The sequence below is a fragment of the Ipomoea nil genome, unplaced genomic scaffold, assembly GCF_001879475.1.
Source record: "Ipomoea nil cultivar Tokyo-kokei standard unplaced genomic scaffold, Asagao_1.1 scaffold2805, whole genome shotgun sequence".
Taxonomy (NCBI): Eukaryota; Viridiplantae; Streptophyta; class Magnoliopsida; order Solanales; family Convolvulaceae; genus Ipomoea; species Ipomoea nil.
The window spans coordinates 1,024,984-1,037,199 of record NW_017619233.1 but is presented as its reverse complement, the minus strand read 5'-3'; the positions used below and the strand labels follow the sequence as shown (position 1 = coordinate 1,037,199).

The window sequence follows — 12,216 nt, the reverse complement described above, 5'->3', positions numbered from 1 at the left end:
TATCTTTTTTAAAAAAAAAATATGTATATTTTGTTATACAATTATGTACATTTATGTATACAATTATGTGTATTCTAGTATAAAATTATGTACATTTTTGAACATGAAATTTTTTTTTAAAGAAAATTATGTACAATGTCGTTTTGTATCAGGGGATGATATAAATTGGCTTCCTTTCCCAAATCAGCCTTAATTGGGCTTAAATCACTACTTTCCTGGGCTATTTGAACAGAATTAAAAAAAATGTTTGGCCCAATTGAGTGGACACTAATCTTATGCTAGTGACCCGTGTCCAGTATGCATTGTGGACACGTTAACGATGCTGTTGGTAGCACCGTTATCTTCCAATTTTTTTTTAAAAAAATTTCAGACCGCTTCGTTATAGGAGTATATAATCATATTTTTGTTACTATATGTTCGTAATTGTAAGTTCATAATGTCAGAGCTCTGTGTTCATAATTCCATAACTGTACATTCATACTTCCATAACTGTACATTCATAATTCCGTAATTGTACATTCATAATTCAATAACTGTAAATTCATAATTTTCGAAGTTCTATGTTCACAATTTTAGAGCTCTATGTTCATAATTTTATCACTATATGTTCATATTGTAAGTTCATAATGTCAGAGCTCTGTGTTCATAATTCCAAAATTGTACATTCATAATTCTATAATCATACATTCATAATTCTATGACTGTACATTCATATATAATTCCCTAACTGTACATTCATAATTCCATAACTGTACATTATAATTTTCAAAACTCTATGTTCACAATTTTAGAGCTCTATGTTCATAATTGTAAGTTCATAATGTCAGAATTTTGTGTTCATAATTTCATAATTGTACATTCATAATTCCATAACTGTACATTCATAATTCCACAAACGAATAACGCTGTTAACGACGAGACAAAATCAATTTTTTTTAACTGAAATGTCGCATTTTCCCTGAAAACGACGTCGGCGTAATTTGCGAGTGGACACTATGCTTGGGTCTTCAGCATTAACTTTCGAACTCCAATTGAATAATGCCATTAAATGTTTGTTGAATTTTCTTGAACACTATTCGTGTTTTTTTTTTTTTTTTTTTTTTTTTTAAATGACAAGGGAAATCTCATCTAAAGTATGTTAGGTAAACTTCTAGCTGATAAAATATTACAAAGAAGAAAATTAATTTAGATTGTCCATAGTTGATCAACATTAAGAAGGCTGATAAGCCGTTTCATAAGAGTCGAATTTGAAAACTTGTGGTTTTCAAACCAACAACCTAACTAACTTAATTGGGGTTGTCTCGGACGTTATTATTGTTTCTTTTTTTTTTTTCGGGGTAAATGTAAATTTATTAAGAGCATCTCCAAGCGATATGCAAAATGTTATAATTCAATGTCAAAACATTAAACCTGCAAAATTAAGTGCTCCAATGGGAGACGGCATCCCTGCATAACGCCAATTTTTTTTGGCGTTAATGAACAGTGCCACGCCATATTTGGCGTGTCACTGTTTATCCACGCCAAATGGAGAATGGGGAGAAAAATTACCCTTTTGTCCTTGCTTCTTATTATTATTTATTTTTTTTAATTTCAAATGTATCATTTATTATTTTATATGTAATTTTTTAATTTGTTAAATATTTATATTTAAAGTCTGTATTATTAAATATAAATTATAACATTTTAAAAATCTCGTTGAGACGATCGAAACAAGACTAATATTGAATATATATTAATTAAAATTTCAAAAACATCAAACATAATAAAAATATATTAATAACTAGAATATATATTAATAAAAATTATTATTTACAACATAAGTTATATTTTATACTAAACTAATTAAGTTCGAACTAAATTATATTAAATTAATTATATTCGAACTAATAATTGAGAAATCCGATTATTTTAGTGTAGAAATTTAGTGTTTTGGTGTAAATGGGTTGAAGATGAATTTTGTATGAGAATATTCATTTTGATGTGACATTTGATATTTTAGTGTGAATTAAGTTGGAGATGCTTTGAAGCCAAACTAACATTTGTACAAAAACACAAGGGCATACCCCTGATAGGCAAATTATGATGTGCATCCATATGCACCATGCATGGTGCATACGGATGCAAAAACGACGTCGTTTTAATAAAACGCGCGTCTCCCCTTTAAAAAAAAATCAGGTTCGATTCCCAGCAACAACATATGAATTAAAATTCCATAATTGATGAACTATAATTCCATAATATAATCTATGGACTAAAAATTCCAGAATGAATGAACTAAAATTCCATAATCTATAAACTAAAATTTCAGAATCGATGAACTACAATTCCATAATCAATGAACTATAATTTCATAATTAATGAACTATAATTCCATAATCTATGAACTAAAATTCCAGAATGATTGAACAATATAATGTTGTTGCTGGGAATCGAACCTGAATTTTTTTTAAAGGAGAGACGCGCGTTTTTTAATAAAATGACGTCGTTTTGGCATCCGTATGCACCATGCATGGTGCATACGGATGCACAGCATAACGATTGCCCTTGATATGCAAAAAGACACATGCAAGTATTTAAAATTGGCCCAAGGCCGAATGTACCAAACATCAATCATTATTGTATGGACCATGGTCCATACAAATTGCATGGACTATATTTTGTATACTGTAAAATAATGTATATTTAGTATAAAAATAATGTACATTATATTCGGGAGATGTACATTATTTTTGTACTGAATGTACATTATATTGTATAATGTACATTCAGTACAAAAATAATTTAATATATTAAAAATATATTTTTTGAAATGGTCCAGACTATGTGATGTTGACACAATAATTTGCCACCAAGCATTACAAATTTAAAATTCATAGGCTAGAGCAAACAAAGACCAAATGAGGTAGCAGCCTACAAGAACTCAATTTTGTTAAGGCCCACCCTTCTCAAGCCCAACAAACCAATGAATATAATCCATGGGCCAACGCCAAATCCGCCCAATTGTTATGTTGTGGAACCGTATCCACCTTACAAGGTGTCAAGGTGGACATGATTTTATGTTCATAATTACTGAAGTCTTTGTTCATAATTATAAAACTTTATGTTTGTAATTTTTAAACTTCGTATTCACAATTATTGAACTCTATATTCATAATTACAGAACTTTATGTTCATAATTACTGAACTCTATGTTCATAATTTTTGAACTTCATATTCACAATTATTGAACTCTATATTTACAATTACAAAACTCTATGTTTATAATTATAAAACTCTATGTTCATAATTTTTGAACTCTATATTCACAATTATGAACAATTTTAGAACCGTGTCCACCTTGTAAGATGGACACATTTTCACAGCATAATATGCCAAATCCGCCATGTACAAATTAAATCAAGGAATATATAATGTAAAAAGGTATTTTTTGATATTGTAATGTAAACGTTATTCCCAAGAGTACGAGAATAGTTAATACAAAGATTCTTTAGGAATGACTATTCCCATGCAACGAAAATAACTCATTCCTACCCGCATGGGCAGCTCAGTTACTAACATGGGTGAAATTTAAGAACAATGACCTGAGATCGAGTCTTACCAACGGCTTGGGCAGCTCAGTTAATAACATAGGTGAAGTTTCGAAACAATAACTTGAGATCAAGTCTTTATCAAAGTGATGCTTTGTCAGGTCGGATCGAAGGACCATTAGGGTTGCGAATTTAATTTTTTGTATTTTATGAACCAAACACGATGTTAATGTAGAAATATTTTTTAAACAAAAACCAATCATTATATAAAAAAAAAAAAAACAAAAAAAATTAAAGCCCTAGCAAGACACGGCCGGTAATCTAGTCAAGTGGTGCAATTGGCGCCCGAGTAAGAAAAATCTGGCTCCGATATTAGACCGCGGACGGCGGGTTGGCTGAGAACTTTTTGTCTTTTTATTAACAAAATCCAAACCGTAAATCCATCCCCCCCTAGATCAACGGTTCAGTACTACACACCTATTAGGGTTACAGAACATTCTGGAACTCCAAACTCAAACCAATTCCAGTCAAAGCTGCATCTATATATTTTCTAACTTGGCGTCGCCTCTTCCTCTCTCTCAAACAATAGTTCTTCAGAGCTCTCTTCTTCCCTCACATATTCCGCCGACACCTCATTCGAAGAGAGCAATGGCCGGAAAAGGTGAAGGGCCAGCGATCGGAATCGATCTCGGTACCACGTACTCCTGCGTCGGTGTGTGGCAGCACGATCGTGTTGAAATCATAGCCAATGACCAAGGTAACAGGACGACGCCGTCCTACGTCGGTTTCACTGACAGTGAGCGTCTCATCGGCGATGCCGCTAAGAATCAGGTGGCCATGAACCCTATTAACACTGTTTTTGGTAAGATCCGTATGCTTGTTTCTTTTTTTTTTTTTTTCTCGTTTTGAACGTTATTATGGATCTGTTAATGTTTTCAGCGAAATATTTTAAGATCCGTCTGACTGCGACTGTGAATTTTGTTGTGTGTTCTCTCAAGTTTTGTACCGTAGATTTTTAATGTTAATTAACTGGGACTTAGGATTAATTGCTCAGTTTTGCATTAAGCTATGCTGCTATAGCAAATCAAACAGTTTACTGCATATTGTCATCCATGTAGTGCATTTTAGGTCTTTATTCTGATTTCTATTCATGTAGTATGCTGATTTTTTAGCAGATCCCTTGATGTAGTGATTGTACCTTTTTTTTTTTTTTTTTTTTTTTAAAATAAAGTTCTTATGGTTATTTCAAAAGTAAAATTACCGCCTGAGTTTGGTGTGAGAAAATTTGCAATAGAAAGGACTGTAAGGTTAAAATTACCGACTGAGTTTGATGTGAGGAAATTCACAGGCGTGTGTTAATCACCATAAACAACACATTGTAAAATGTTAAAGAAGTGTCAACTTTTCTAAGTGTGTTATGATTGTTTTGTTATTAATGCTGCCTAAATCTTAAAGCCTCTTAGTTCTGTGTAAAATCCTTAACTAGACAGAACACATAGAAATGATGGGTGTGTTATGCCTGTTAGAATTATCTCAAGTATAGTGCCCTAACAAAATTTGCCTATGACATGGTATAAATCTTGCATTTAACTCGTGAGGGTTCTTTGCTCAGTTGAGGTTGCATTTTCTTGCATTTAACTCGTGAGGGTTCTTTGCTCAGTTGAGGTTGCATTTGTTTATTGATCTTATTGATTGATACTGCAATTTTGTATGTCAATTAAATGGTAAACTTTGTGTTGTCTCAGATGCTAAAAGATTGATTGGTAGGAGGTTCAATGATGCATCTGTACAGAGTGATATCAAGTTGTGGCCATTTAAGGTCGTTCCTGGTCCTGGAGACAAGCCCATGATTGTAGTCACCTACAAGGGTGAGGAGAAGCAGTTTGCTGCTGAGGAGATCTCTTCCATGGTGCTGATCAAGATGAAAGAAATTGCTGAGGCTTATCTCGGTTCTACAGTGAAGAATGCTGTGGTTACTGTTCCAGCCTATTTCAATGACTCCCAGCGTCAGGCCACAAAGGATGCTGGTGTCATTGCGGGGCTGAATGTTATGCGTATCATCAATGAACCCACAGCAGCTGCCATTGCTTATGGTTTGGATAAGAAGGCAACCAGTGTTGGTGAGAAGAATGTGTTGATCTTTGATCTTGGTGGTGGTACTTTTGATGTCTCTCTCCTCACCATTGAGGAAGGTATCTTTGAAGTGAAGGCTACTGCTGGAGACACCCATCTTGGAGGTGAAGATTTTGATAACAGGATGGTTAATCATTTTGTTCAGGAATTCAAGAGGAAGAGCAAGAAAGATATCACTGGTAACCCTAGGTCTCTGAGGAGGTTGAGGACAGCTTGTGAAAGGGCGAAGAGGACTCTTTCATCAACAGCGCAGACAACTATTGAAATTGACTCCCTTTTTGAGGGTATTGACTTTTACTCCACCATTACTCGTGCCAGATTTGAGGAACTCAACATGGATCTCTTCAGGAAGTGTATGGAACCAGTTGAAAAGTGTCTGAGGGATGCTAAGATGGACAAGAGCAGTGTTCATGATGTTGTTCTTGTTGGTGGATCAACCAGGATTCCAAAAGTTCAGCAACTCTTGCAGGACTTCTTCAATGGTAAGGAGCTATGCAAGAGCATCAACCCTGATGAGGCTGTTGCTTATGGTGCTGCTGTGCAAGCAGCTATTTTGAGCGGTGAGGGAAATGAGAAGGTGCAAGACTTGCTGCTTTTGGATGTCACTCCTCTCTCCCTTGGTCTTGAAACTGCCGGTGGTGTTATGACTGTTTTGATCCCCCGAAATACCACCATTCCCACCAAGAAAGAACAGGTCTTCTCTACTTACTCAGACAACCAGCCTGGTGTTTTGATTCAAGTTTACGAAGGAGAGAGAACAAGGACCAGGGACAACAACTTGCTAGGTAAATTTGAGCTCTCCGGCATCCCTCCTGCACCCAGAGGTGTTCCCCAGATCACAGTGTGTTTTGACATAGATGCCAATGGTATCTTAAACGTGTCTGCTGAGGATAAGACTACTGGGCAGAAGAACAAGATCACCATCACCAATGACAAGGGCAGGCTCTCAAAGGAGGAGATTGAGAAGATGGTTCAAGAAGCAGAAAAATACAAGTCTGAGGATGAAGATCACAAGAAGAAGGTGGAGGCTAAGAATGCCTTGGAGAACTATGCATACAACATGAGGAACACGGTTAAGGATGAGAAGATTGGGTCTAAGCTGAGCTCAGATGATAAGAAGAAAATCGAGGATGCCATTGAGCAGGCCATCCAATGGTTGGAAGGCAACCAACTTGCCGAGTCTGATGAATTTGAAGACAAAATGAAGGAGCTAGAGAGCATTTGCAACCCAATTATTGCAAAGATGTACCAGGGTGCTGGCGGTGATATGGGCGGTGCCATGGATGAGGATGCTCCCCATGCCGCCGGAGGTAGCGGTGCCGGTGCTGGTCCCAAGATTGAGGAGGTGGACTAAACTCTCCGTCCGTGTCTTCCCGGGTTGTTGGTTTCTTTTAATTGCTAGTATTTTATTTTTGGACTAATTGTTTTCTTGGGTTTTGTCACACAATGCCCCCATATCCTTTTCAATTGAGACTTATACTACTTCGTAGTAGTTAGTAGTTGGTTTTCTGAATATTGCTGCTCTAATTATGAAAACTTGGAACATTTTTAGTTTTTGCTATTTGCCCTTTACTAATTTTCCTTGTGTGTTTGTTCTTGTTTTCCCAACAACATACATGTTATTAGATATAACAAAAAATAAAATGCGAATAAGAGACAGGAAAAAGAGAAGAATATAGGTGGTGATAGGAACGAAAGAAAAGAAGTAAGAATAGCAAAAGATTCAGAGAAGATGAAAAACTCAGGACAAGAGAGAAAAAGGCAAATTCATCGAAGTACTCTTTCATATTTCGAAATCTAGAATAGGCTAAAACCCAGGAGATTTGAAGAAGGAAACTCATCTCTTCTGCCGTTACGGTGGAAACTGGAAAGAGAGAAAAAACATACAAAAATCTAGGTTCAACAATTCTTATAGTATCAATTCCTGGCTTAAGTAATGCACCCTATTGATGGATTGTGAACATATACTATTAACTAGTTTTATGTGTTATATTTGACTACAAAGTGGATTCAATGATATGTAGAAGTATATTCAAGAGAAATGCAATTCACATCTCATTTAGTACACTTTATGTATTGATCATTGTACTTTGTAATGTTGATCAATGCACTTTCTATGTTGGTTGATGCAGTTCAAAATTTGAAAAATGCACTTTCTATGTTGGTTGATGCAGTTCAAAATTTGAAATGCACTTTAAATTAAAGAATGCACTTCACATAACATCGAGTGCACTATTGTATATTGATCATTGCACTCTGTAGTGTTGATTAGTGCACTTTTTTTATAATGTTAGTTGGTGCACTTTAAAGTTTGAAGTATTTATCAAAATGTCACTGACGTAATTTTTTTTTTTTTTTTTAAGATTTCCTTACTTTACAGCTTTTGATTCTGAGAAGATCAACAACTAAGATCAATGTGTAGTTTTTACCTAGATTAATATAATAATCTCTTTTTTTAATTAAGAAATTAAAAAAATTTCATGTTACATCTCATTTTTTTTTTTTTTTTAGGGGGGTAGGATTTGTAGGGATTTTTTTATGCGAGGATAAGGAGGATAAGAAAATGGTCTACCTGCTGAATTGGATGGAGGTTTGCTTTTTGCAAGACAATTGGGTGCCAATTTGAGAAAGGAGAGAGATTTCAGCGACATAGCCCTCTTAGCCAAGTTGGCATGGCAAATTATGTCTTATCTTGAGAAATTTTGGGTTCTATTAGAGAATACCAAGTGAAAGCTCCAATCAAGAAGGCTTAGCTGACACTATTTGTTACAACAGCCTTTGGCTCTAGTAGGATATATCCCGACCAACATAAGTTTGGTTCATCTTGTAGTTGGGCAGGATGCCAGGATCTTTAGGTCGGGCGCCGTTCACGCGAGGCGGTCGGACCCGACCGGTGGACTTCCTGATCGATGGTATTTCCCGATTATCGTGCCTTTACCTTACAAAGAGATAAAGATGTTGGAGAAGGGCACATGGCGATGCTATGTGTTGATAGAGAAGGCTCGCCGGGTGAAGACGCGTGGACGCTACGTGGGGTTACATGCCGGTAGGCCCGGAAGTTTGTCTTCGGCCAAAGGCTATAAGTACCCACGGCGGCTACAGTGAGGAGGACTTTTGGACGATCAGCAGGCTATTTACAGAGCAGCCTGACCGCAGTCAGTCGGCCCTCGGTATAGCTATTTAGATTGTATTAGGTCTCCTATTTATCAATAAAATCCCTTTCTATTATTATTATTATTATTATTATTATTATTATTATTATTATTATTTGTTCTCATTCAGTACTTTGACCGCACCACGTGGATATTAGTACTATCATTTGGCGCCGTCTGTGGGGACCCGTTATGAAAAGCTATTGTAGACGCGTACCTGATCCCGATCATCACCATGTATCCATTCATGTACCAAGCAGCGGAGGACGAGGAAGCTAGCTCCTCCGACCACAACTACACACAACACCAGGGTCAGACAATTTACCTGAATCTGAATCTTTCGCCTCCTCGATCGGCAGCACCCAACCCGATCAATTACACACAACCAATGTATCTGACGCCCGGTCAACAATACCCGTTCCCAGCAATTACCCATATCCAGTACCACCTCCTCAATATGGTTGTTGGCCCGGAACTCCTATGTATTATCTACCGGCCGGTTATCCGCCTTACATGCCTGCGTACACGGCTCCAGCTTCCGCTCTCCCGAACCAACCGACAATGCCGATTGAGCCTGAGCTTAAGCCCGGTCCCCGTACTAGGCGCTCGGTTCGCTCGAGGTTGGGATCGCAGGGGGCCGAGGTCATGGAGAAACCACGGCAGGAAACACATGCCCAGGCGACTGAAGAGGCCGAGTTAGAAACCAATCGAGCGAGTGCGTTCGAGCGATTTCAACCAGCAATGCGGCAATGATTGGGACCACAAGACCCAGATAGGCGCTCAGTTGATTCTCCCATGCGAGTGGCCAGTCAGGCAGGGTCGTCAGGACACAGCGGACCTCAAGCGCATCGACGACGCCGGGCTCGGGAACCAGCCCGTACGGTCGAGCAAGACGAGACTCGAGGAATGTTGAACGACCTCCGCGCAGAGTTTACTCGGTGGCAGAATGAGCATGCCTTGAGGCCTCCTTCCGATCATATCGCTTCATTATTGCGGATACCCTTCACGGCGGAGATCATGGCTCAACCCTACCCACTCAACTTGCGAATCCCTGGAAACAAAGAATATGACGGCCGGACAGACTTGGAGGTTCACATCAACACTTATTATGGAAATATGCTGATGATGGGCGTAACTGACGTTGTGATGTGCCGGGCCTTTTACTCGACGCTTTCTGGTCGGGCAGCCGAGTGGTTCCGAACGTTGCAACCGGGGTCCATTTCTGATTTCGCTAGCTTGGCGGCAAAATTCACTCGGAAGTTCGTAACTTCCAAAGTCATCCGGAAGCCTTACATGTATCTTGAGAAGGCTAAACAGCTGGAAGGAGAGAGCTTGACCGATTCTTAGTCAAGTGGAAAGCGGCGGTGGGAGAGGTCGAGCCCATGGACGACCTAACGGCTATTCATATGTTACATATTTCCCTCAAAGCCGGTTATTTGTACCAGGATTTTATACTCCAACCCCCTGCAACCTATGAAGAAGCTCTCCGTAGAGTGACGGATTATGCCAATGCTGGAGAAGCGAATGCCGTCAAACGCTCTCAAGAGGTCAGATCTTCCCGGAAACCTTCCGGTCGGTCGGACAACCGGTTGGGTGAAGACTATCCCCGACCCCGAGCTCGACTGGGAGATTTCACGGCGTTAAACCGATCGGCTGCGGAAGCCATGCAATATGCCCAGTCCTGCAACCTCATTCGTCTACCTCATCTGGGACCGGATTGGAAGGATAAGTCGAAACATTGTGCTTATCATCGATGTGTTGGGCATGACACGTAGGAGTGCACACATTTGAAACAATTGTTGGAGGAGTTGCTCTAGATGGGGAAGTTAGACAAGTGCGTAGGAAAGCGGGAAGAGAATAAAAGAGCATCTGAGAGAAAAAATTATAGACGCTCCAACCGCCCCTAACGATCGAACCAGGACCGGAGAGATCTCGATCCCCCGTCTGGCAGTCGACCATCATCGAAACTGACTATTCATGTTATTTTCGGCGGCTTGGAAGATGCTTCCCAAGCTCGAGAGCCTTGCTCGGTTGCGATTGTCGACTCCCAGGGGAGCGGTAAGAGGCAAAAAATGGAGCCGAACACTTTTTCTCTAGAAGATCAACTTGAGAGCGGGGACACCGGAATGGAAGCACTCGTTGTTACGATCGACATCATGGGAGTCGACGTACAAAGGGTGATGGTGGATACCGGGAGTAGCGTAAATGTCCTTTATTTGGACGTTTTCGAGAAATTGAAACTTGATCGGCAGGAACTGATTCCGGTCGGTGTGCCCTTGTCGGGATTTACCGGGGATACCATTCGCCCCGAAGGAAAATTCGTCCTCCCGGTCAAGCTGGGAACTCCGCCCAAATCTGTCAAAACGCAAATGGAATTTGTTGTGGTGAATCTTCATTGCGTCCACAACGTCATCTTAGGCCGCCCGACCATCATGAAAGTCGGGGGAATTATATCTATGCCTCACTTGTGTATGAAATTTCCTACCACGGACGGGGTTGGAGTTTTACGCGGTGATGTTCAGTAGGCGAGGAAATGTTACACCCGAGCGGTCAATCGGCGTGACGCAGGCTCTTCCCGAGTGAATACGATCGTCAAGGACGCCGTCAAGGACCGAAAAGAACAATCAGAGCCATCTGAAGAGATAGAGGAGGTTCCTTTGTCGGAAGACCGGCCTGAGAGAAAGATAAAGATCGGTCGGGCCCTGACCCCTGAGCTGCGACTGGAAGTGTTAGCAATCCTCCGGGAATTTGCTGACATATTTGCCTGGGGGCCCGAAGATATGCCCGGGATTGACCGAACCGTCATTTGTCACCGGTTGGCGGTAGATCCCGTCGCTAAACCGATCAAACAAAAGACAAGGCATTTATCCTCCGATCGCTGAGAGTTTGTTCGCGAAGAGGTGAAGAAGATGGCCGCGATCGGGCACATTCGCCCGGTCACTTATCCCGAGTGGGTGACCAATATAGTGCTGGTTCCTAAGCCTCCATCCTAGAGAATGTGTATCGACTTCACCGATTTGAATAAGCCGTGCCCGTTGGACCCTTATCCGTTGCCGAGCATCCATCAGATGGCAGATGAAACGGCCGGTGCCGAGCTAATGAGCTTTATGGACGCTTTTAAAGGTTATCATCAGATCATGATGAACCATGAAGATGAGAGTAAAACGGCATGGAGTTCAACATGGTAGAAAAATTGAAGAAATTTCACAAGCAGATTCAAACTCATCATGGCTTAGCTATTAAAACACTTCGCAGTGATAATGGCATGGAGTTCAACATGGTAGACTTCTTTGCTGAAAATGGCATGATCCATCAAAAGTCATGCGTGCATACCCACCAACAAAATGCGATGGTTGAACGCAAACACCAACATGTTATGAGTGTGGCAAGAGCTCTCATATTTC

At 39.8% G+C, this 12,216-nt stretch overlaps 1 protein-coding gene across 1 annotated transcript; it reads left to right on the top strand.

The window, feature by feature from the left end:
• The first annotated feature begins 4,078 nt into the window (after positions 1–4,078).
• On the top strand, positions 4,079–7,221 carry LOC109158187 (heat shock cognate 70 kDa protein 2). Its single transcript, XM_019306053.1, has 2 exons — positions 4,079–4,389; positions 5,273–7,221. The coding sequence occupies exons 1-2, from the start codon at positions 4,176–4,178 to the stop codon at positions 7,012–7,014; spliced, it is 1,956 nt and encodes a 651-aa protein (XP_019161598.1). The 5' UTR covers positions 4,079–4,175; the 3' UTR covers positions 7,015–7,221.
• The last annotated feature ends 4,995 nt before the right edge of the window (positions 7,222–12,216 follow it).